We start from the raw sequence: 26,092 nt of genomic DNA on the forward strand, positions 1-26,092 counted from the left end.
CTAGATGTCACCACACTTCTTTCATCATCGTCATCTAAATTGTCTTCCACACCAGCAAATGAACTTCAAAGAGTATTGAGAAACTTTCAGTGAAGGGTCACAGAAGCTTCATTTTGGAATACACCACTGTGGTGCTGCTATTCTTGGCTGGCTGGTCTAGCCTTACCTGCTTACAGATTTTTGTCAGATGTATTTTGGCTAAAGAGAAGCTCTTCATCACACCATGGCAGGTGCCAGCAAAGTGCCTCTACTGTCACAGGCTTTCCTCTGAGGCACTACACTAAGATTGTAGTACAGCTGCAATTGTCTTCAACTCTGAATCTGTTCCAGGAAGGTTTTTTGGTCATGGTGGTATGCAAATGCTACTATACAGAAGTCAAAGACACTCCACAGGTAAAAGTGCAGCCAGGGAAAGGGGACAGAAACCGTTCAGTGGCACATGTTCTGCTAGGAGGTTTCCGGCTTGGCACAGCAGTGATGTATTGCTGCTGAAGAAGTTTGCTGTTTCGGGGCCTTGCAATTATTCTTCAGGAGGAGATTTAATGGCCTCTAAATTCTCTGAAAATTAGATGGTAAAGAGATAAACTTGCTAAGCACAGGTACACTGTAGCTGGCTGTACTAACTTAGCCAGTCTTTTCATCTTAGTGGAACTTTCTAACCCAAAGTTAAAAAAGTTATTATATCTCAGCATATGAACACTCAACTTTTCCAGTAGGAACTCTTAACTTTTCCAGTGGAGAGACATGCATCTTAGTTTAGTTACTTTAAACCTATTGGCAATATGCTTGCCCTGTTGTTGCTTCTGTAAGTCTCGTAAAAGTATTGCTGTGCCTTTCCTCAGGGGTCTGCAGGCCACAGATTGGAAGCCACTGTGCTAAGGTAATGTGAAAACAAATGAGATATAGGTCACAGCATGCAGGCTCTTATCTGAAAGGAGACAGGCAAGCTGGAGATGGAGACAGCATTCCTATTGCAAGTCACAAGCTCTTTTGACTTGTCTGAGCCTAACAATTTGCAAAACTGTCACAGTCTGCTGCCTCTGTCACTGGTAGCAGGGATGAATTTTGTACTCATCAACATAAAAAGCTTGTTTGCTTTTTCCCCCCCCACACCTAAAAAAGACTAAAACCAAAAGAGACCACTTCGCTGATGCCCGCAGAGCCTGAGACAGTGGCTCTAAGAAGACAGATTGTCCTAGATAGGATCCCTGACAGAGACCTAACTTAGAGAAGGTTCACTATATAGAAAAAGCAGAGTAAGCCTTCCTTAGGCTTCAGACCTTCAAACTGTGTAATCAATTCAGAGTCGATGGAGGCAGATATTGAAAGGCATATACCTTATCTTATGTTTGGATTTTTACTCACATAGCAGACCAAACCAATATTGTTTACTACATATATATATTGGTGCCCTTCTAGATTGTCATTCAAGTCATTCTGAACTGCCTTCATAAAGACAGCTTGGCTCCACCACTACTTTCTTTATATGGAATCCAACCAATTGGAGGAAATTTGTCTTCCTTTTTTCTAAACTTGTAGTGTTCTGAGGTTATTGAGACAGTACTTTGTTTTGAGGTTGACATTCACTTACTGCTAATTGCTGTGCTGGAATTATTTTGCTCTGTGTTATACCACCACACCAAGACTTTCAAGAACAAACTTTTGAAATTAAGTGCCTGTATTAGTGTATAGGTTCCTGAGAAGCAGAGAATACTCTTTTTCTTCTCAAATCCGATGGCTACATCCTTACACTTTTAATGATGTCAAAGTACTAAGTCATGGCCCTCTCCTGAATCCACTGGCATTTGTTTTCTTAGCAACTTTTAAAGAATTCTATTTGATTTGAAAAGTTTGAAGACTAGTTTTAAGACATTTTAGACTTTACTTAAAAAAAAAAAAAGAGTTTAAAGGGATTTTTAAAGAATAAAATGTAAAGAATTTAAGAAGTCCTTGGCTTGCTTGGACTTGATGCTCTCCAAGGGTCCTTTCCAACCTAAGTCTTTCCATGATTCTGCATGTTGTGAGAACGTTTTCTCTAGCATCATAAAATCAGAAGTTCACTCACTGCTAGAATGAAGAGGTCTGATTGACACTGTCCCCCACTCCTATTAGAAGAATGTCACCCATCCTGTGGCCTGATGACTGGAGCAAGGACACAGTGCCTGGAATGAAATGGGTAGAAAGTTATATTATCAAAGGAGGTTGGTTCAATGTCATTGGCAGACAAACTGGAGAGCCAAGTAATTAATATTGATTGAGCCAGACTTTACCACACATGCCTATTAAGAACATTACATTAAAAATCAGAGGCATACATTTTGATTTTGCTGCAGATTCTTTGAGGATATGAGACAGTTGCCTAGCAACTTCTGGTCTCATCACCCTTTCATTAAGTGTTGTATGTAACAGTTTTCCTCTACTACTTTGAATTTAAAAGCTTCATTGAATAATAAAAAGAAGTCAGAAGCATATTAAACAATAGTTCTGTATTGTTAGCATAAATAATATCCTCATTTTACTTCCTTTACCCATCAGCAGTAGAGTCTAGAAAAAACATGTCTGACTCCCTTGTTATTTTTTTGCACTACACTGCATATGAAACTGTGCAATAGTCAGTGCCAAGCATCTTTGCCCTGAAGAGCTCAGTCTGGAAAAGGCTGGGCTAAGATGAGCTAAGAAATACAGGGGTTAGCAGTAGTTTTTCCGGAAGTAGAGTTTAAAGGATTTTTTTTTTTTTTTCTGCTAGAGTTGTCACTACTGAAAATGTAACTTTGATCCTGTATCACTTAAATTTTGAAAATAGTATATCAAGGACATGCATCACCACAGCTCATGCCTTTTGGTGAGACATGAAAAAAACACTTTCTGGTGACACTTGTCTGTGGTACCGCCTTAGGATAAACTGCTAATAGAAACCTGTCAAACTCTTGGCCTCCAAATGCAATTATGCTTTTCCCATCAGCTTGGTTGAGGCAGACACCCATTTAAAAATGCTTCTAAGAGCCAGTCCTAACACTGGCAGTTCCTTATGAAAACTACTTTTCTCTTATTCTCCTTTCTAACTTCATTTCTTCAGTGTACTTCAGGATGTGTTGTAAATTCAGTCCTGTAGCATTTTCCAGAAGATTTTCAATTAAATAGTGCAAGAGATGGTTAAGTGATTGTCCCTTCCAGTTCATCAATTGTGACTGACCCATCAGCCTGTTTCTCTCTTTTGCCATCTTAAGTCCTTTGACCTCCAGTTAGCGAAATAAGTGTAAATCCTGTGTGGTGCAGGTATATGCCAGCTGGATCAGATTAAGAGGGTGGGGTAACACTGCAGATTAATTACGTGGAGAAAAAAGGGAACAAGAAGGGACACATAGATACCATCCACAGAACTTCCTGGGAGGAGACTGTTCGAATGCACTTAGGTAAAACGCTGAAATCATCCAGATATGAGTTTGTGCTATCAGCAGGACTTGCTGGCTCAGAGAAAGCATTCCCATACTTTCCAGAGTGGGGCTGTGTAGGGGGTATGCTCTAAGTCATAGCATCAAAACAGAGCCTCCTTTGGCACTCTGTGGGTACCTCTTGTATTCCGCTAGCAGAGTGACCTGGTCCCTGGCATCAGAAGCTAGGAGAGAAGCTGTTGTGCTGTGAGCACAGGAGGGGGTGGTGCCAGAGAAATGTGTGAATCTCATGCTCAGCCCATGAGACTTGACAAGCCTGGAGTAATACAGAGACTGAGGCCTTGTTTAAATTGCATCTTAACCTGGGGTGTGATTTAAAACCAAGATGCTTAAACTTGTGCCAATACCTATGTGGGCACTTGTTTCAATTTAATTTGATTAAACATTTAAAGCATAATGAGAAAAGGTAGTCTTAGCAAGTGGGGGAAAAAGGATCTAAGTTATTTTCCCTGTGGACAAAACCTCGCTTTCCAAATTTTCAGTTCTCATGTGTGACCTACTCAAAGAGACTGTTGTTTGCATTTTGTATCTGACCTGTGGTAAGGTAACAAAAGTAGAACCACATAAAATTTTGCAAAAGTGTATGTTAAAATCAGACTCAAACCTTATTGAATTCATGCAAATAGTATTAGTGAGGTCATATAACCAGCTGGGCCCATGTGCTCCTCTCAGCTATTTTTTGCTGAGGAAGATGCAGAACCTAAACGCAGTATGAAGTCAGGAGAATCAACTGAGTTTTAATAGTTAAACTAGGGTTTGCAGAATATCCCACTTAAAGAAGTGTGAACTCCAAATTAATAAGTGCTTGCTCTAGCACAGTCCTTCTGTAATTTGCCTTCCTATCAGGTCAGGCCATCTTTTCTCTTACTCTCAAATGCTGTGTGTTATTTCCAGGGGCAGATAATAGTCCTGGTCTGGTAGGTCCTGCTGTACACTTCGAATGTAAACTGTGGCAGAGAGAAGTGGCAAATATATGGGAGTAGTGGGTCTTTTTCTCAATCTCTAAGGTAAGGCAGTACATGAAAGAAATAACTTGGAACCAAGGGAGGATGAAGGGGATGTACGAGGGTCCATGTAAATCAGATCCTAATAATAGTATCCTCTTTGCTCTCCATGTACAGAGTTTAGGCAGCCATGGGGCTCTAGACCAGACACAGCTTTTGCTAAGTGTAGGAAAATTTTAGCTGAATAGAGCCCTGAACCCTATATGAGAATCGATTTTTTAGGCAAGATTATGTCATATTTGAAGTGAAACTTGATTCTCAGATCTGTCTAACCATGTGTGTTTTCTTCTGCCCTGGGAGCAGTGGAGTGAAGTGCAGCAGATGATAAATGGTACCCCAGTCTATATGTATCAAGACTGCAGTGTACTTTCTGAGGGTGACACTGATCACTGGCTTCGCACCAACTGGATTTATCGGGGTGAGGCAGCCTCCCGCATTTATGTGGAGCTAAAGTTTACTGTGAGGGACTGCAAGAGCTTCAAAGGTGAAGTGGTGACCTGCAAAGAGACCTTCAATCTCTATTACATGGAGTCTGAACAAGATGTTGGGATCCAGTTCCGCCGCCCGCTGTTCAACAAGGTCCGTATCGCTGGGGGTGAAGACTGAGTCATATCTTTCAGCTTAAACTAGTTGTATCTTTTAGCTTAAACTAGGTGTGTCCTGCTGACTGGGAGAGGCTAGGAGAACCAGCATCTGGGGAAGGGCATGGATAGTAAACACTGTCCTTAGAATAAACTTTGTCCCCAGTGCTCTCTGTGGTGCTCAGAGCAGACTTTGCCACAGGAGGCATTGGAGTTTTCAAATGAGATCAGACTTCTGTTCTGCATAACCACTTATTTAACCAGACACCACATAGGTAAGGATTCTAAAGGGTTGTGATTGAGCTGGATGGTTGCACCAACCTTTAGAAATAGTAAAGCAGAAATCAAAGGAATTTGACTTGCCTTAGGTAATAAAACAAGATTAGACCGAGTGACGAACAAGTCCAGTTCAGGTCTCTCTGGTCCCGATCATTTACTCCAGTTGCTATGAGATATAGGGTCTTCTTTCATAAACTCGAAAGTGATGGCTTGCTATAGTGAAATTCTCCCTGGTGTGAAAGTATTTAACACTGCATGTTTTACCTGCTGTTTTTCTCAACATAGGAACATTCTTGCCATGGAAATATTTGAATTGCAGAGTAGGGAACCTCTGCTTTTTTTGCACAGGAAATTCTGCAATCTAGTTTTGTTCTAAAAGAAGCCACAGACCTAAATTACTTGACTCCCCTTTTCTTTGCAGTTTAAATGGGATATGATAAAAACAAAGAGCAGTAAAATCCACCACAGGCAGAGCAGGACTCTGGTAACTGATTCCCCTCCCTCCCCAGTGCTCCTCCACCTCCCCTGCAGCCTATGATGTCAATTTGTGAGATACCTCCACAACTCCTAAACATGCCTTATGATCCCACTGCCAGATGCAGCTGCTCTACAGATCCTTTCATCTCCCATCCAGCTACAGGGAGTGGGTGGTGTCATACAATGGGGATGGGCCTGCGGAGGAGAGGATCAGTTACCAGGCTCACTCTGAGAAGAAAGGCCACCCCACCTGCAGTCCAGCTGTTCCATATCACAGGATGTCATGGAGACCTTTCCCATTTGCTCAAGCACGGAAAGTATCTCTCACTCACACTCATCCTTTGTTTGGTGAAGCAGTGGGAATGCAAAAGTGTGGGAGCATTTTTCACCCAGGTATCTACAGTGCTGAAATATATTGACTACTGCATGAGAAGCACCTTGCAGTAGATGATCTGAACTGCAACAAGAACAGCCTAAAAACAGGTGGCTGTAATTCACTAGTCAGTTTAAAAGCTCAGCTCTAAGTGGTGTTCTGATTTTACTGCATACAATTTGCAAACAAAATTATCACAGAAGAGAGACTTGTTCCTTTAGGGGCAGTTCCTAAAGATCTCTGGAATCAGAGACTCAGAACACAGGCTACTGTAGAAGATCAGTGAATGAGTACAAAACAGTTAAAGGAGACGATGGAAAGTATGGAGATACAGAGACAGGAAAAGGTGCTTTGTTAACACCTCTTCCAAGTACAAGGAAAGCATGCAGTGCACTGACTTTAGAAGCAGTTGACCCTACAGCCCCTAAAGGGCCTTAGTGTAAAAGAAAGTTGAGAGACATGGGTATCTCAGCTGCTGTGGCCTGCTTAGGTGTTAAAGCTGTTGTCTTTCTCTTTCTCTCTTAGCTCAACACTGTGGCAGCAGATCGAAGTTTCACAAGCAGAGACATCGAATCAGGGGCCATGCAGCTGAACACAGAAGTGTGCCCCATTGGGAAGCTCTCTCGCCGGGGCTTCTACTTGGCTTTCCAGAACTCTGGAGCTTGCGTAGCAATGGTGTCTGTCCGAGTGTATTACAAGACTTGCCCAGAGGCAGTGCGGGGCCTGGCTCGCTTTCCAGAAACACTAGCAGGTTCAGAGGGGCTGACAGAAGTGCCTGGGGTCTGCGTGCAGTATGCAGCTGAAGAAGTGGGCTCTCCCCCCAGGATGCACTGCAGCACCGATGGGGAGTGGCTGGTACCAGTGGGCCGATGCCTTTGTGCTGTGGGGTTTGAGGAAGTTGATGGGAGCTGCGTAGGTGAGTATGCAGACACTAGCTGTAGGCCATGGGAGAGGTTCCAGAGAGCTAGAGATGAGAGTATCTGTAAGCACAGAGTGGGATCAGGGCAGTTAGTGTGGTCTATCTCTCTTGCCCACCCTCTGTGCCTGCCAGGTGTATCATACCTTCCCTCCCCTCCTTAGCTTCTCTTCTTCAATTGTGATTTTTCTCCTTATGTGTCAGGTGTAAGACTTGCACACACCTCTCCACTCCCTCTTGGGCTTCATCCAGGAGCTTTCAGCTCTGCAGCTAGTTTCTGCGAGCTGTAACTATGTGATTGACACTGACTCACTCAACAACTGGTTCTCAACCCTTAAACAGAAGCCTTGTTCTCCCAGGGCAGATGGGTCAGATGCCCAGAACAGGGTATTTGTCCCGTAACTAGAAAGCTGAGAGACAGAGGGGACAGGTTTCTCCTCTGTCTCTCCTTCTTCTTGGACTGGGATGGCTTTTCTGCCATGGGAAATCATGTAAAGCACATTGCACAATATTGTAGTGCCTGCTCTTCTGAGGAAGAGCAATTATAGCAAGTAAAAGAGTCACCAGGGTGCTGGAGTCCCAGTGAGCAAGGGTTGTTGAAGCAGGCAGCACAGGGCTCTCCCTTGGCCACTGAGGGGGCAAAATTCAGCTTCTTAAGGCAACTTTGTTTGTTTGTCATGGGAGAGGATATGTGTGTTGTTTTGGAAGTATGTACTACTCCAGAAAGGGAGGCAAAAGCACAACTCTGCTCTTGTTGTCAGAGCTCTATGGCACAAGGTTAAGGTGTATAGAAAAAGGAATCCATGCACTGGTCTCAGGTTCAGCAGGTGCTCCGTGTCTCTGCTTTGTTCTGCTACAACAAGCTGGTGACTCTATGAATCCCCACTTCTTACTGCTCATTTCGCTTGGGGAGCTGGTGAAGGTTGAAGCACAAAATCCTTGCCCTCCTCCAGCAATCCCCTCTGCACAGCCCAGCCAGTTTTTCCACTTAGGTGCTACAGAGCTCTCCCCGCCCTCCTGAGAGCACTCGTCTGGGAAGGGGCAGGGAAGCTGTCATGTCTGGACAAGCCTTGACTGCTATCACAGCACAGGTTCATTCTACATCTGTGCTTTCATCCCACTCCGCCCAAGTACAGCTGCAACCAGAAGTATCTTTTGTAGGATTAGCAGGGACTGGGGGGGTCTCCCGGGAGAGGAAGGGAAGAGAGGAGAACCTAGCAGCAGTAGGGAGAGGTACTTCATGACCAGAGCAGTGTTGTCTTCGAGGATCAGAGGAGAAGGTGAATGTAGGTGCTGGGGCACATCTTGGGGTTCTCTCCCTCAGCAGAAAAGACCAGGCATTGTGCAATGGACTGGGAGCAATCCAGGTCAGGATAAAGACTGAGATCACAGCTTTTACTTTGTCCTCAGAACATGGAAGGATTTCTTCAGACATGTAAAGTGGGACAGGATGGAAGACCTTCTGGCAGTGTCATCTGAGTTTTGCCTTAAGTAGGAACCAAAAACAAAAAAGAAGGCTGAACCGTTGCCTCTAAACAGGGAAAAGAACCTGACCTCTGCTACAGGACAAAAGACAACAGAAAGCCAGAGGCTGAGGTTCTTAACTAGCTCACTCGAGCTCTTGGTGAATTCCCAGCCATACAAAACTCCTGGGTACAGAATGGCTCAGCCATCCTATGGTCCCAGAAAAACTGCCTGCCCAGAGCATTACATCTCAAGCCTCTCACAATGTTTCAGACTTTGCTGTTGATAAACCTACAGCAAAGTGGTTAAGTATGTAATTTACGGTGAACACGGAGGCTGGCTGTGCCCCGGCCTGTGTTCTGGTTCCTTGATGGGCTCTGCAGGGTGACAGCTGAGCTGAGCTCCCTGTCAGCTCAGGGCTGGTGTCTGCAGGGTGCCCGGTGCTGGCTGGCACTCAGACTCCCGAGGAATAAGGAATGAAGGGAGCGCCCCAGCCATCCTCTCTGCCGTCTGGTGCCCGGTGAGCAGGCCCTTTTCTAGGCTTGTTTTTCCCATCATGTCGCCTGGAGCGGGTGCCCAGGGACTGGGGAAACCGGGGGCCAGAGGGGTTGGGCGGGAGCCGAGACTGCCGGCTGCGCGTCTCCCTCCCCCGGCGGGCGCGCTCCTGGGGCAGCCGCGGGTAGCCGCCCACCTAATTGTGCCCGGGGCCCCCCAGGGAGGGGCGGTGGGAGCCGGGATCCCGGGCAGGCCCGGCCCTCGGGCTGTGCCGCCTGCACGGCCGGCCCGCCGGGCGGTCCCGGGCAGGCGCCGGGCCGGGCTCTGCGGGGCGCCGGGCCGCTGCCGCCCCCTGCCGGACACTGCCGGCACCGCGAGCGGGGCCTTGCGGCCCGGCCGGCTGGCGACCTGTGCCACCACCCGGTGTCCCCGCACTGCCCACCCCGCTTTAGTTCACTGGTCTGGACACCGCCGGGGTTTGCCCCTACGCCCGGAGTCCCCCGTGCAGCTCCCGCCAGGGTGTTGTCTCCCTGCAAGGCAGCTCTCCCTGCTTGAAGGGACTCGGCAGCACCGCGAGGTACGGCAGACGTGGGTTGGACTGACACCGGAGCTTAGGCCTGGAGGAACAGAGGCTCTCCTGGGGTCGGAGTTAACTGTTCTGGAGCACAAGTCTTATGCGGAGCGGCTGTGGGAGCTGGGTTTGTTTAGCCTGGAGGAGGCTCATGGGTGACCTTATCACTCACTGCAACTACCTGAAAGGAGGTTGTAGCCAGGTGGGGGTCGGCCTGTTCTTGCAGGCAGCGAGTGACAGGAAGAGAGGACATTGTCTTAAGCTGCACCAAGGGAGGTTTAGGATGGACTTAGGAAGAATTTCTTCACAGAAAGGATGATTAGACGTTAGAACTGACTGCCCAGGGAAGTGGTGGAATCACCATCTCAGGAGGTGTTTAAGGAAAGACTGGATGTAGCACTTAGTGCCACAGTCTATTTGACGTGGTGGTGTTTGGTTATAGATTGGACTCAATGATCTCAGAGTCCAGTCTAGTTTATTCTGTGATTCCTTCATTCTTGCAAAGGTCCCCAACCCCAAATTTCCATAATTTACTTGCAGACAGTCTCAGCCTGATAATGAGGGTATGTATATTGTCTCAAATTTGTGGCAGGTAGTATTATACAGGCAACATCAGAACCTCTGTGTTATACAAGTCTGTGGGTCTGTGTTTTCTTTTGTTTTTCTTGTTGCTGCCAAAGCTCTCCTGACCCAAACTGATCCAATATCAGGAATTTTGAAATCTTATGCTGCAGCAAAGGGGCAAGGGGCTTCAAAGGGGCTTTCGTATTCACTCCAGCATGTAGAACTGTTCTCACTTGTGAGCAGCCTGGAGATGAAAGTAACTTTTATTGCCTATTTATCAAGGAGTTGATTTGGTCTGGAATATAAATGGAATCTCTTTGGGCTGGTGACCATCAATGCTCGAGTGTTTTAATTCTTTTCAATGGCTTCTGCTATCATTTACTCTATAGTTGCATGATTGTGTCTCAGAATGATAGGCTTTCCTGATTGGTTCTGTTATTTCTGCAAATCATAAGGTGGTGGTTGCTCCTGCTTCTTGTGATTATTTCTCCTTTCTGTGCTCTTTAGGTGTCACTGCTGCAGACTAATAATGAGTAGTCTTGTTTGGCCTTTGTTAGTGGAAAGTTTTTAGGGTCTCTCAGATGTTCCTCTGTGTCACACAGTAGGATTGGCTAAATTGTTTTCTTGTCTTCTAGATAAAGGATCACTTCCTATGCTATGCTCCACCACAGTAAGCCATTTGTGTCAGTCTCCTGAACAGATGGTTTTCTCTGTTGGGATCTCCTGAGGGATTATTCAGGACATTGTTGCTTTTATAGTGCAATAGGAAAAGGGTCATTCCCTCAATGTTCAAGTTAAATGCAAGGTGGTAGCTGTGACAGAAAATTAGTGTATGCATTCCTTAACCATCTGATTAGCAATAAGTTGGTAGTTTTCTTTAGTTTAAGAACATTTGATAGATTTGTTTAGCACAGGGTGGTAAACCATTCAACCTCCCTCACTCGTTTTCTCCTTGCTACACAGCTATAGATGTGAAGCATTGACCTTGAGATAACTGGTAAACTGAGCAGTGCTTCTGTAGATCAGGCTAATAGTAATAGAGCAAAGACAGATTGTCAGATGTTATACTTAAAGAACGTGGCTGATTATTTTTGTAGGACTGGAAATAGAAACCACGTGGCGCCTATTCTCTTGCAGTCTGTGTTGGACCCACAGCCAGTTACGCTCAGTGCTGTCAGTTGAACTGATAGTTACCTTGATATTCCCCAGGGCCCTGCTAAGTATTTCTCTAGTAAAACACTTGAAATCAGCAAAGTTGCTCCCCCTAAAAATCCCACTGGCTATCCCACATGAAGTCAGGAAGCAGAGGACTCTGAGGAGTACAAGAATTTGGAGCTACTATTCACAGCTCTTATTTATAGTGTGAAAATCTTGAAGTGCAGGGTGCAGACCAGTCTGGGTTTTTGTTGGAAAAAGTTTCTGAGGTTGACCGGATTCCCTATTCATACAGCATCTGTGAGGAATGAGATCCCCTTTCTTCAGTCTGCAAGTCCTGTCATAACCTTGAGTTTGCATCTCCTCTCTGTCTGCTCTGAAATGATTGGTCTAGATGATTGCCAGGGGTTCCTCTCAACATAAATATTTCTGTGAACTAAGAAAATGGAAGAAAAGCAAGCAGGTAAAGGAGTGTTCAAGAAGCTGAACAAAACTGCCGGGTGTTTTCTTGTTGATCGTGGTTTATTGATTATCTTACATTGACTTGTTTGTCCTTTCACAGCCTGCCAGCGAGGATTCTACCGTCATTCCCTGGAGACTAAACACTGTCTGAAGTGTCCCCCCCAACAGCATGTCCAACGATTCCGGGGCTACATCTTGTTCCTGCAATGCAGGCTTCTACCGAGCACCTTCAGAGGGCCAGAACATTGCTTGCACGCGTGAGTTGCAGATAGAAAGAAGGAAGAATATCTATACAGACTGGGGGATGAACCTATTGAGAGCAACACCACAGAGAGGAACTTAAGGGTACTGGTGGGTGAAAAATTGGGCATGAGTTGGCCATGTGCTCTTGCAGTCCAGAAAGCCAACTGTATTCTGGGCTGCATCAAAAGCAGCGTTGAGAGCTAATTCTCTCCCTCCACTCTGCTCTTGAGAGACCCTCAAGAGGGCTACGGAGGGCTACATACAGTTCTGGGGCCCCCAGTACAAGAGAGGTAGGGATTTGTTGGATGAGGTCCAGGGCAGGGCTATGAAAATGACTGTAAGGGTGGAACACCTCTTTTATGAGGAACAGCTGAGAGAGCTAGGTTTCTTCAGTCTGAGAAGAGAAGGCTCCAGGGAGAATTTGTTGTGGCCTTTCAACTCTTAAGTGGGGCATATGAGAAAGATGAAGAAAGACTTTTTAGCAAGGCCTGTAGTGACAGGACAAGGGACAATGGTTTTAAACTGAAAGAGGGTAGGTCTGGATGGGACATATGGAAGAAATTTTTTACAGTGATGATGGTGAGGCACTGCAGCAGGTTGCCCAGAGAAGTTGTGGATGCCCCATCCCTGGAAGTGTTCAAGACCAGGCTGAATGGGCCTTTGAGCAACCTGGTCAAGTAGAAGGTGCCCCTGCCTGTGGTAGGGGGTTGGAACTAGGTGATCTTTAAGGTTCATTCCAACCCAAAATGTTTTGTGATTCCATGAACAAGGATATTGGAGGAAACAAAAGGTCAGGAAATGACAGATCAGGGGATGACAGATCAGAGAGGGAGAGGCTGGGGGGGACAGAGGGCTGCGTTTGAAGTGCATCAGCAGATATGAAACTGCCATAGTATTTTGTGTATAATCAACTGGATCTAACACTTTCATGATTCTTGTAGGCCCCCCCTCAGCTCCCCGCAATGTCAGCTTCTCCCTTATTGGCACACAGCTGAGTCTGTGGTGGCAGCCACCCAGCGACCACGGTGGGCGGAAGGACCTGACCTACAGAGTCTTCTGTCAGCGCTGCCATTTCCTGTCGTGTGAGCCATGTGAAGCTGCTGTGGTGTTCTCCCCCAGTGCTTCTGGTCTCACAAAACCTGCTGTGGACGTGGACGGCCTAGAAGCTTACACCAACTACACATTTGCTGTGGAAGCCCATAATGGTGTCTCAGGAATGGGACCTGCTCCACAGAGAACAGCTCCAGCTGTCTGGGTCTCAGTTGGACATGCAGGTTAGCAGAAGCAGAGAGAAGCTCTTCCTACTCATCACGAAGAGGAAGAGGAATCTCTGTGAATATTTAAGCTATTTCCATGTTCTCCTTCTGTCTGCCACATGTGTTGGTTTGATATGATAAGGATTCTAAAGCGCCTCTGGCATGTAAAATCCGTTAGCCATGTTTCATGCAAATCAAAGTAGCAGTAATCATTACCCACCAAGAGTTCTGAATCCACCAAGAACTTAACAGATGTGAGGATGATGAAGCCCTCCCTGTCAAACAAGTGGTGTAGTCCAGCCTAAGTATTGTTACCTGTGTGACAGGAAGACCAAGGACTGTGTCATGAAATATTTCCCATGACTCAGATATTGCAAAAAACCAAACACAACAAAACCCTTGCTGTAATTGAAAAAAAAAGTTTTGAAAGAATGGAGAGATGAGGATGTTAAAAACATTCAATTTCTTGACACATTTATGTACTTTATCTTCAAGCTGGCTAGTTTGGCTGTCCTGTGAACACTTTCCAGACTGCTGTGAAACGTGATTATAGAAAAGTGACATCACAGTGCTCAACAGCACTTGATACATTCCCGAGGTTTTAATTTAGTGGCAAAATATGACTTCTCTTCCTGACGCTGTGCGGGGGCAGCATAACTCTGATCCAGAAAAGTGGAGCTACTTTTGGCTTGCCTCATCACTTCCTGTGATGTTGAAGGGCAAGGAGAGAACCAGGCTTAACTCTTCAGTCTTTGCAGACTCTTGAGAATTATCTTTTTATTCATGAACAGCATGCATTTGCAGTCAGCTGAGAGATTTTGAGCATTGAGTTTGACTGTACCCTTATGCAGTTGAGCTGCATTCATAAATCATCACATAGGATAGGTGTCCTGCTGCTGCTGTAAGGGCATAAAATCCTAACATCTTTATTTCAAATTGAATGTTTTCAGTGTAGTCCTGGATTAAATGTAATTTCTTGGAACACTGATTTTGTTTTGAGGGCCAAACAAAGTTATGCTTCCACTGTTGGGGCAGAAGCATACTATTCACGGAAAGCAATTAATTATGACCGGAGACCTCATTTCCTTTTCACCACAGAAGAGAAGGATGAGGGAGTGGCAGTGGCAATGAGAGTCAGTTCCAGTTGCATGGTGTGATCAGAGAAAGAAAGAGAGAGCTTCTCTCAAAGAGAGAGGACCTACTTTGCATTATGTTTGTATTTCTTCCTTATGTTCTCTGTTCTCTCCCCTGCAGCTCCGGTGACAGTATCCCAGTTTATCCTGACTCAAAGAGATGACAGTAGTCTTTCTGTTTCTTGGCTTGCCCCACGGCAACGCAGCCGGACCTCAGTGGAGTATGAGGTCATGTTCTTTGAGAAAGTAAGGCCTGCTTTGTTTGTCCTTCCCCTTTCCACTCAAAGGGATGGAAATGTTCTCTTGTTCAATGTGTATTCGTTACTTGACCCTGTTTGAATTCTGCAGGGAGAGGAGGCACGTTACACAGTGAAGCACCTTCTTGAGCCAAATGTCACTCTGAGAGACCTGCAGCCAGACACAGCCTACCTGCTTCGTGTGAGATCCATTACACCCCTCGGGCCTGGGCCCTACTCCCCAGAGCAGGAATTCCGCACTCTTCCGCCAGGTAGAGAACAAGCACTGGTATCTCATTTGGGAGGACTCACTTCTCCATCAGACTGTATATTCACATAATACACAGATCTCTTCTTGTGTTCTGCTGGCTGTAAGGCACAGATGCCACAGTCCTGAAATCCTTGTCATGAAGGCCAAACCTGTTGCTTTGTAGACACAAAAGGCATTTTTACTGTTTCCTTGCTGTCATATACAATTCACTTGTACTTGCCCATTGAGACCTGATCAGTCTCAGGTTAGTGTATTGTACTGGCACAATAGTTAACCATCTCTTTATCTAGTTCTCCTGAAAGACATTTTGATTCTGGCTAAGGGTTGTAAGTTTCAATGTTAGTCAAATGATTACCATATGCCTCCTTTTGTGTGCCAGTTACTAGTGAAAAGGAGAACTCAGAGGACCTCAATACTGGTTTTTTCCAGCTTTATCAGCTCCACTGTATGTAGTCCAGCTCCTGAATGTAGCTGTGCCCCAAAAGATGGTATATGCCACTGAAAAAAGTTCTCAGACAAAGCACCATGTGTAGAATGCCAAGCTGTTGAGGCCACAAGAAGACCTTTCTCTTATATCAAAGAACACCTTATATAGGTCTTACATCCAACCTCCTCTTTCCCTGTGTCACCCAAAGGCTTCCCTTTTGTCAAAAGTTTGCTATGATGGAGTTTGCTCTCTCTTCATTTCCCAAATTCACAGATCCTCCTATTGACCCTATAGATAATTTTAGAAATACATGCATTGAAGGGATGCATTTGAAAGGCTAGTTTTATCGTAATGAAATAAGGAAGAAAGCAAAGGCATACCTTAATGTGAATAAATAGTTAAATTAACAATGTAAAAGCTGATAAGGAGTTGTGATACCATGAGTGGAATATAAAGATTGGACTCTTTTTGGCACCAGGAGCTTTTGGTAAAATTTTCATCAAGTCACAGTGCCAAATGATGATAACATAAATTATCTTTAACCAATATCATAATGTCCTAAAAGGACTTTGTGGAAAATATGTAAGTTAGCATGTACAATTGTTTCATTATGAAAGAATATGTTAGAAAATACTTTAATCAAGATTATGCTTTATTTCAAATAAAAGTTGATCACTTCATCATGTCAAGATATAGGTATTTTAACTATGAAAGGGTTTAAAAAGAAGTGCTTGCAAGGTTTCATTTGGTGAGAGTTATTTGGTAATACTAGAAGCATTGCTTAGCTGTAATGGCCTAGGGATATTAGTGGGACAGGATTTGCAAGGAGAGATTTTTTAATTTAAGTCTGAATTTGAGAATTTAGATCCCTGAATTTCCTGCAGAAGTGCTATGTATCTAAAAGCTTGTCCATTTTAGTAATAAAAGATAGTATTTCATCTTTCAAATCTCGAGGTTTTGATTTTAACAAACCAAGAACATTAGCTCTGCCTCTTGATTTCTGCTTAACTAAGCTGGTGATTTTTGATTATTTTAGTGGGATGAGTCAGCATCAAATTGATAAAAAATAAGAAGTGTCAATTAAGCTTTACAGATGCTGACTTTTGGACTAGATGTTAGGAAGCACTTCCACACACAGTTCTCTGCATCATCTATTCCTTGCTTTAAAATCTACCCATTTATTGACAGAAATTGTTTAGGGATTTTCTTTCTTCTGGATGTTTTCCTAAATCTCTTTAGAGAAAATATAAAAAAATATAGATTCTCATTGGACATGGATATGAATAGTTTTCAGTAATGTATATTTAAGTTTTTAAAATATTTTTTTAAGTTACAGGAAATAAGGTTTAAAAACACCAACAGAGGTAATTTAGGATTTTTTCTGATTAATTAAATATACTGTATGAAAATGGCTGGCTTTAGCTGGAGAACCTAAATGGAAGGAGACAACCTGTGTTATGTGAGTGCTATCTGAATGCTATCCAATCACAAAATGAAACCACCTGATGCTCAGTTTTGAGAAAGCAGGAATATGATGTTAGACTGCAAGTTTGTAAGTCAATTTCAGAAGTCCTAAGCAGACAGAGGCTTCTGTCAGAGTAATTAGGCAAAGGACCAGCCCCAGATATTGATGTGAGGGGAGGGTGTAATTAATGTCATAAAAAAGAAGAGAGTCAGGTTAGACTGTTAGGGAAAATCATGTCTTTGCTCTGTCATGGCCTAAATCAGCTACTGAGTGGGAAGAAAGGTCTGATCTGAAAGGAGTGTTGGAGAGGAGTGGGAGCGAAGGAACAGCTGTTCTTCACTTTTAAAAGTGTCATGGAATTTATGTAGAAAATCAGGCATAGGGATGAATTACTTGACTAGAAGACCAAGACTGTAGTTAAGAGTCAACCAAATAACCACCAGAAGGTGCTCCATGCTCATGAATAACGGTATGGTAGGACTCAAATGTGGTGGCTCTGCTGCCTGGAAGATGAATGGCTGCAACTTACCTAATGCCATTAACTGGTAGAAGCTGGTTGCTACATTCCAGACAAATAGAACTTGGTCTTTTAAATGGTATGACCTTTGTCTTTGTTCATGCAGACACGGGAGCTCTGTCTGGTGGAGTCATAGTTTCTATTATCTTTGGAATTCTACTATTTATTGGGCTGCTTCTGGGATTTCTCATCGTTCGGCGAAAGTAAGTATTGATTTTTGGTATTGAAAATGTTATAGTTGTGGGAACAGCTGAGCTATGGGAGCTTGAGAAAGGGAAGCCCTGATTTCTCATGGAATGTTGAGGTCAGAAAAAAAAAAGACCAGTGTGCTGCAGCCAGATGGAAAGGGTCTCAGTAAGTAATTTTGAATAGCAGGATTGGAGGGATTGATGTCTGTAAGATATGGTTTGCTGCTTGGAACGGAGGAAAATGTGGTGATTTCTCAGGTTTTTTGCATTCTGGCACTATCATACTGTTACCATGACAGAGCAATAAAAACATTGTTATGGTGCAATCATTTCTATAGCTACTGACCCATAAAGTGGTAATACATGTATCCAACCTTTTCAAACCATTTTCCGTATACCATTATTGTAGTGGTACTCTATCCAGATACAAAATTCTACTTCCTTTCTCAATGTCTATAAGGCTGCTATTGCTTGATTTTAAGAAGATCAGATATTGCTCTGAAAGTGTACAGAAAACATAAAATTCATCTGTATCTCAGCGCAAGACTACCTGTATGGAAACACAGCTCCCTTTCTAAACGTAAATGAAGCATCACATTTTATTGGCAGCTGTACTTTTCCAAGCAGTTGAAGTGTCTGGTTTCACTTTGCTCTGTGCTACCCTGAACTCTGTCCAAGACACCCTGGAAGTGTTGCTTTTCTCTATGCTATCTGCTGACCATTTTATTTTCATGACTGCTTCTTTCATGACTAGGAGGACTCGTCAGAGACGTGCACGGCCAGATTACAATACTTCAGGCTTTGATCGAGGTGAGCTTCAAAGGGATAGTAAAACCAGGGGGAAGCCTGGAATGATTTGGAAGAAATGAAAAGAAACATTAGTTTCAAACCAGATACGAGCATGGCTTTTCTCATGTTATTTCCCTCTTCCCACAACAGTTCTACTCTTTGCTGTGTACTTGGTAGATTTGTTTGCTGCCATTGTCAGAATCCCCTGGATTCACTTCTGCTTTTGTAGTTTTGCCTTACGAGTGTTGTCCAAAGAGCTGACAGCTTCATTTGTTCTTTTGTTTCCCTTTACCATAGAGAAGGTCTGGTTGAAACCCTATGTAGACCTGCAACCATATGATGACCCGAGCAGAGGGGTGCTGGAGTTCACTAAGGAACTGGACATCTCTTGTGTCACTATGGAGAATGTGATTGGAGAGGGTGAGTTACTTGTTGCTCTCCCCATCTTTCAGTTTCCTCACACTGTTTTTTTGCTGCCTATTCCTGAGTTCGTCTGTGTTCTTTTGCCTCTGGTTGTCCTCAGGAGAGTTTGGGGAGGTCTATCGTGGGTCCCTGCGGCTCCCAGGGAAAGAACGTATTGTGGTTGCCATCAAGACTCTGAAGTCAACATATTCAGACTCACAGTGGTGGAACTTTCTGCGTGAAGCAACAATTATGGGGCAATTCAATCACCCAAACATTGTGCGTCTGGAAGGAGTTGTCACCAAAAGTAAGTAAGAGTGTATGGGAGAGGGTCCTGGAATAAGAGCAGAACCTGGCACATTTCTCATGCCTTTCTTAGAGAATTTGCTGTCAGAGAGGCTGTACTGGAAGAAGACAGGCATTGTCATGTTATCATATGGCAGAAAATGAGGAAGGGAGAAGTGATATGGATTTCCAATAGTCCTGAGGCAGTGTTAGGAGAGGTCTTCTTGGGTTGGTGAGTAGATGAGAAGTTGGGATAGTGTAAGGGATGCTGCAAGGTTATATGTGACACAAGGAATAGTACAAGATCATTGGGAGATGTCTAAGGAGAAGGGGCAGCTGCTGTGCCAGTGGAGTGGGGGTGTTAGCTGGGGTTGGACATGATTCTCTGTGTTGGGGCAATATGGAGAGCATTGAAAGGCAAGAGTAGGAGAATTTCAAAAAGGCTGACACCTCTTATCTTTCTCAAGGGAGGCCAATGATGATCATCACTGAGTATATGGAGAACGGAGCGCTGGATACCTTCCTCCGGGTAAGAAACTCCAATCTGTAATAGGCTTGTGTACTGCCAGAATTTGCACTTGACCTGGATTTAGGGCCCTAAAATAAGACTAGAAATAAGATCCAGACATCCACTTACTTTTGCTTACGGACACTTCCAGTCTCAGCAGCTGAAGCATGATTCCATCCAGTTTGCTCAGTGACCAGGGTGCTGTCTTTGGTATTTGAAGTGCAGGTGCCTAATGATGCCTCTGGAGACCACCACCAGTCCCTTAGGGAGAATCTGTTGGGGCCTTTGGGCTGCAGCTTTGCCTTTTTGCTTGCTCACCAATGCCCACTTTTGTAAGTTGATAAGGTCAGTGACTAGAAGCCAAGCAGGTTGATGTCACTTGACTGGGACCTTCTCTGACTTCTTCTTCCATGCAGGAGAATGAGGAAAAATTTAGCCCTGTGCAGCTTGTGAGTATGCTGCAGGGAATAGCCTCTGGCATGACCTACCTCTCAGAACACAATTATGTGCACCGAGATCTGGCTGCTCGCAACATCCTGGTAACACGCAGTCTTCAGTGTAAGGTGTCTGACTTCGGTCTCTCACGAATATTGGAGAATGATGCAGAGGGAACCTATGAAACCAAGGTAATGCAAAAACAATCTTTCAGTCTTGTAATGTAAATTAACTGTAGTATCTGAGGAAAACCCATAGTGAAACTGCAAGTCACAGGGTGCATGATTCAGAAGGTGGTACTTTTCTTTCTGGAGTCTATGCTGACTCTGTTTGCTAAGAAATTCAGAGGGACTGTGGTTTTAAAATGAGAAGCAAAGTAAGAGGTCTGATCTCTCAATTACTAAATCTAGCTTTGAAGATAGCCTTGCTGTGATCAGGGTTTTGGACTAGAAACATCTCTGTGTCTTTCAATAAAAGTTCCAGTGATTTTAATGCATGGTGTCCTTCAAAGTAGGGCTGTGCGTGGTGTCAGGCTCTTACTCCAACAGTAGTGATTTTGTGTAGTGTTCAGCTGAACAAAGGGCTTAAACTTGTTTACTTTCCAAGAATATTTCTGTCCTTTTGAGAAATTTCCCCGGGGTGGTTACATGTCACTTCAAGTGAAGTAGGCCGAGACTCTAAACTGCTTTGTAAGGTCTTTGCATGAAAGCACTGGAGAAATACAACTTAATGATACATACTGGATATGCTATGTCTCTGCTCTTTCACAGGGTGGTAAGATTCCCATCCGATGGACAGCTCCAGAGGCCATTGCTCATCGGATTTTCACCTCAGCCAGTGATGTTTGGAGCTTTGGAATTGTCATGTGGGAGGTGCTGTCATTTGGTGATAAGCCGTATGGGCACATGACCAACCAAGAGGTAACAAGATACTGAGCTCAAGGGCTGATTTAAAAAAATAAACAAGGCATGTAGGCCCAACGTTTGTAGATCCCCCTCCACCTGCAGTTTTGATATTCTTTAGGACACATAACTATGTCTCATTCCCTGCTAAAAATCAATGCAACCAAGTTAAAGGTAAAAAATGTTCAACAGCAATGAGCCAAATTTAAGAGTGGATAAATCAACTATGGCTTTGTATCTGGAGAATTCTCTGTTTGTTTCATCTTCTTCTTCCTCTGGCTCTCGAGTATTGTGTCTGGTCTCATTCTAGGCTCAGCACATCTGTGAGGTCAGCACATGCTGTTGAAATTGTTCCTCAAAGTCTGTTTCCCTTTTTCACACCATGTCTGTGCCAAGATCATTTGGTCCTTACTTCTCATGGACAAATGTCCTGAGTGGCAAAGGGGAGCTAAGCTAGTAAAGAATTGAAAGTATGTGCACATGCCACTTTGCTTTTTAACATCCCTTGGGTGTCCTGATCTTGTGCTATGCTGCCCAAACCCTGTGTCATACACATGTAATCTGTTTCAACCCATCCCAGACTGTGCAAAACAGTGAATGGCCTGCTCTTAGCCCCACAGAGATTTCTGGCTCCTGTTCCGCACTCTCTGCTCTTGGCCAGATTTCTCTCTGCCCTCTGTGCAGGTGATGAAAAGCTTAGAGGATGGATACCGGCTCCCCCCACCTGTGGACTGTCCATCTATCCTCTATGAACTCATGAAGAGCTGCTGGTCACATGATCGGATGAGGAGACCTCATTTTCAGGAAATCCGGGCACAGCTGCAACATTTCATCTCAAGTCCCCAGCTCCTCCGGCCTGTTGCAGACTTTGATCCCAGGTAAGCAGGCTGTCACTGAAAGAGGAGAGGTTAACTGGGAGATTTTCACCTCCCTGTCCCCAGCAGGAGGAGAGGCAGTGCTAGCAATGCGGACTGGCAAAGAGGCACCTTGCGTGCTCTGTGTGCAGAAGATAGTAAGTAGTCATCTCTCTCTCCTGGTGACAGAGAGATAGCCAGTGGCCTGGTCTGACCTTACTGTGCAGAGAGCAGATAGTTGGCCTAGCCCTGTCAGAGGGTGCTTGCTTGCCCTCTGGCTGCTGTCTCATAGTGCTGGCCACTTAAGGTAGTTTCCTGGCTAATGAAGGTTTTATTTGTCTCTAGGGTAACACTCCGTCTCCCCAGCTGCAGTGGATCTGATGGAATCCCCTACCGCTCCATCCCTGAATGGCTGGAATCCATTCGTATGAAGCGCTACATCTCCAACTTTCGCACTGCTGGCTTGGACACCATGGAGTCCATTCTGGAGCTCACTGCTGAGTAAGCACAGGCCACCCACAAGGCACCTCAGGCTTGATACAAATAGCTGTGCCTGCTTCTGTGCTACCTAAATAGGCACTGAGATTTGCTTGGAAGGCATCTCTCCATCCTTCTCTATGTAGTTACCTGGAAGTGGACTGGTTTCTTACCCTAAATGGGAAGAACCAGCCCAGAATTGGGATCAGCCCAAACTGTGAGACTAATTTCCTAACTGTCCTTGTCCGTACTTGAGGCTCTTCGGGGGTCTGAGCTGCTCTGAACTAACATCAGACACAAACAGCAAGGGGAAACAATAGGTGGAAAACAGTTCTCTTAGCTGACCATCTCCCCTCCCTTGTAGGACTTAATAAGATAATTTTCTTGCCGTGAACCCCATATGGGCTAGTGATATCCCCCTGCCTCCATCAGCTAGGCACTGTTCTGTCATAGAGCAAATCTTTCTGGCTCCTTAGAAGGACTCAGGTCAGATGCTTTACCAACACAGCTGTGTTCTCTCATAGGGTTGGGGATGTACAGCCAGCTCCAACCTAGGCAGTTACATAAAAAAAATGAGCAGGCACAAACATGCTAAAGGGTTGAGACATGGCCCATATCACAAGCTGATTTAACAAGTCATGATTTACTGGGAGCACAGGCCTAGTCATGAGGTGGGAAAGGTCAGTTGACTGGGTGGGCAGAGATGCCAGGAAAGGGCAGGAACATCTAGAAGTTTCTTCCCTCTAGAGTAAAGATAGGTGTAGTAGGAGGCACTGAGGGAAAGGAAGCTTTCTGAACTAATGCTCGGTAATAGTTACCCACATCCTTGTCCCCAAGGAATAAGAACAGCAGTTCATTTTATCTTTCTTTTCCCGTTTCCTCCAGGGATTTGAAACAGATGGGAGTGTCACTTCCAGGCCACCAGAAGAGGATCCTGTGTAGCATCCAAGGATTTAAGGAGTGATCAGTTGTTGTGCTCTTAAGCTTGAAAAATGCCCATTCTTACCAGATATCACTTGGAATCATTCCTATGGCAATTGCTTCCAAATGAGTGACTGGGACAAGCAAAGCAAAACAACCAGAACTGAAAAGGCTCATGAGGCAACACCACCTGCTCTCATTTCTGTTCCCCCTTGTTTTAGCTCAACAGCAGCCATCAGTATGTTTCAGAGCACTGGTCTTAAAAACTGTTCTCAGCCCTGTCTTCTACAGTCCATTTTGTGCAGCACTGAGTAGTCCCTGTAGTCCATATACTGGAGTTTCAGACCCTTAGTGTATCACATGGAATACAAAATGGGCTGGGAGTGGTGAATTATGTTTGAGGATTGGAAATGAGGGTTCAGATTTATAGCCTGGGACATACAGGGAACAGGCACAAGAATACAGACAGGTAGAGACTGGGCGCATTCACTCCCTGGCATACATTCCTTCTCACTTCAGCAGCCTTCTGTCTTTCTTATTTTACAACAGGAACAAACTGTTCAGCCTTTCAAAAGGCTGCTGGTAAGGGATTATTTTTTAATTCAGCTGTTCTTGCCTTGAATACCAACCCGTGGTGTACTTCTTTCTTCAGAGGACAAATTGGGAGTAGCAGCACACCCTGCTGTAACTTGTGTGATAACATCACCTCAGCATGTTGCTGTTTTGCACATGCACACTTCAGAGGGGAGATTTACATCTCTCCAAACAGCTTAATACCTTTTCATATACCATGAACAGAAACCCCTTTAGTTATCCATTTTTCTCTGCCCCTTTTTAAAAGAGAGAAAAGTCTTGTTTGGCTGGATAGGGTATTTGTAACAGAAAAATGTGTAGGGGGTCTGCCTTATTCCTTCTCTGTGGAGGAAATGTTATTATTTATCAGATCTCAAGACACTTATATCTGTAAATAATATTTTGTAAATAAATCTGTGGCAGAGCAGGCTGTGTTGGTGTTCTTTGGCTTATTTCAAATATTTTTGGGACCTTTAGCATACATATTTTTAGTTCCAGCTGGGTCCTTACATCCGTGTTTAGCTGTTTCAGCTGATGGTCTTCATCCATTTAACGGCAGACTTGATGTGGAAGTACAGTTGCATTAGGATTAAAGGATAACTATGCACCTGGTCACTTCAGATTTTTTTCTTTCAACCCAGTTACAGACATACACATCTTATATCCATCTTTTTACAGCTGTTATTATTCCTAAATCATAAGAAAGACTAGCAGCTACTGCTGTAGTTTGATGAAATACATGAGTAGTACTTCCTTCTGCAGAATAGACTGTCCAGGGATAAAAAAAATTCTCACTGATGTTCCCGAGACTTTCTTCCATTTGGGAAGAGTAGCTACCTCAAGATTTATTTTTCGAGTCTAGGTTGATGAAGGTGAGTGCTACACATTCAGTAATCAGTTACTTGCTGGAGATAACTATCACCATTTCCATAACTGTACAATGCTCCAAGTTCTTATGGCTATAAGTTAACACTCCTGCTCCTGGGAAACGCTTGCTTAACCATAGATAGACAGAAGGGTTAAGAAGCAAAGAGCTAAAGAACTGCAACCTAAAGCAAGAAAGTTCAACATGAGAAGCAGCAGAATATACACAAGGTACCACAGAATACACATACTACAGCTATTTAAGTCACTGCAACTAGAGCTGACAAACTAAGCTCTTACTATGAATCATTAGTATATCAGTAAGTTCAGCCTTATTAATTGATGTCTTTAATATGAAATACGGATAATAAGTTGCTACCTGGCAGACACCCAGGCTAACACATAACCCCTGATAAGGCTGACACAAGATTACAATCTTATGTCATGCATGTGTAAACTTTGGCCTGTCATTGCAGGTGATAGAAAGGTGGGAGGTTGATACATCACATAGCTGGGCTATCTGGGCTCTTGTTCAGAGGGACCTTAATAGAGGGGGAAAATGGTAAGAGAGGAGATTCAGGAAGCTGAACAAAGGGAAATAACAGAGCCTTGAAATGGGGGAAGAATAGCCCCACGCACCAGTACAAGCTGCAGACTGACTGGCTGGAAAGCAGCTTTGCAGAAAAGGACTTGCAGGTCACAGTAAACGGCAGGTTGTGCCTGAACCCTTGTAGCAAAGGAAGACAATAGTATCTGGACTACATTAGCAAATGCATCACCAGTAACTGGAAGGAGCCAACTCTTCCTCTTCATTCAAGCATCAATCAGATGCCTGGAGTGTTATGTCCAATTCTGGGCTCCTCAGCACAAAGAAGGACAAAGACTTACTGGAGCAAGTGCAGTGAAAGGCCACTATGATTTTGAAGGGATTAGATAATCAGACATACAAGGAGAGAGCTGGCACTGTTCAGACTCGAGAGGCGAAGGACTGGGTGGTTCATCATTGTGTATAAATACCTGATGGGAGGGAGTGAAAAAGAAGCCAGATATGCCTCAGTGGTATCCACTGAAAGGAGCAGCAGAATGCAGTAAATTCCATTTGAAGGTAAGAAAAAAATGTACTGAAAGTAGTTAGTGCTAGAACAGGTTACCCAGGGAGGTTGTGTTCTCATCCTCAGAAGTATTAAAATATGGAGGAGTACATTCCTGAGCAACCTGCTCTAGTTGACCCTGCTCTAAGCAAGGAGGTCCCTTCCAACTTCAACTGTTAGAACCTGCTGAATCAGCTGGCCTGATAAAGAAGAGGCTGTTCAGTTCCATGTCCTCAGGTTACAGCCAGTAGCAAGCCTGAGCATGTATTCCCAATAGGCACTCACGCACACAAAATACACAAGCATATAATATGTACATGTACATAAAAGCACACACAGTGCACATGACTGGCCTGAGGCAGAGAGCACAGCAGTCATGCAAGCACAGCACAAACAGCCTGATCCTATTCCCTTCTCTGGCTGATCAGGATGAACCTGTTAGAGGGCGATACATACATATGT

General features: G+C 44.3%; 1 protein-coding gene across 1 annotated transcript in view; it reads left to right on the forward strand.

Moving 5' to 3' along the window:
* Window positions 1-24,102, forward strand: part of EPHA1 (EPH receptor A1) — a 34,326-nt gene extending 10,224 nt beyond the window's left edge. Inside the window, 17 exon segments of the mRNA XM_027653426.1 lie at window positions 4,760-5,035; window positions 6,692-7,082; window positions 11,894-11,958; window positions 11,960-12,050; window positions 12,978-13,310; window positions 14,547-14,671; window positions 14,774-14,933; window positions 17,448-17,544; window positions 18,284-18,339; window positions 18,616-18,738; window positions 18,842-19,027; window positions 19,473-19,534; window positions 19,930-20,139; window positions 20,719-20,868; window positions 21,535-21,728; window positions 22,050-22,205; window positions 23,067-24,102. Of these exon segments, the coding sequence (XP_027509227.1) occupies window positions 4,760-5,035; window positions 6,692-7,082; window positions 11,894-11,958; window positions 11,960-12,050; window positions 12,978-13,310; window positions 14,547-14,671; window positions 14,774-14,933; window positions 17,448-17,544; window positions 18,284-18,339; window positions 18,616-18,738; window positions 18,842-19,027; window positions 19,473-19,534; window positions 19,930-20,139; window positions 20,719-20,868; window positions 21,535-21,728; window positions 22,050-22,205; window positions 23,067-23,145 (2,754 nt within the window). The 3' untranslated portion in view covers window positions 23,146-24,102.
* The last annotated feature ends 1,990 nt before the right edge of the window (window positions 24,103-26,092 follow it).

This window comes from Corapipo altera, unplaced genomic scaffold (genome assembly GCF_003945725.1).
Source record: "Corapipo altera isolate COAL_440 unplaced genomic scaffold, ASM394572v1 61, whole genome shotgun sequence".
Lineage (NCBI taxonomy): Eukaryota > Metazoa > Chordata > Aves > Passeriformes > Pipridae > Corapipo > Corapipo altera.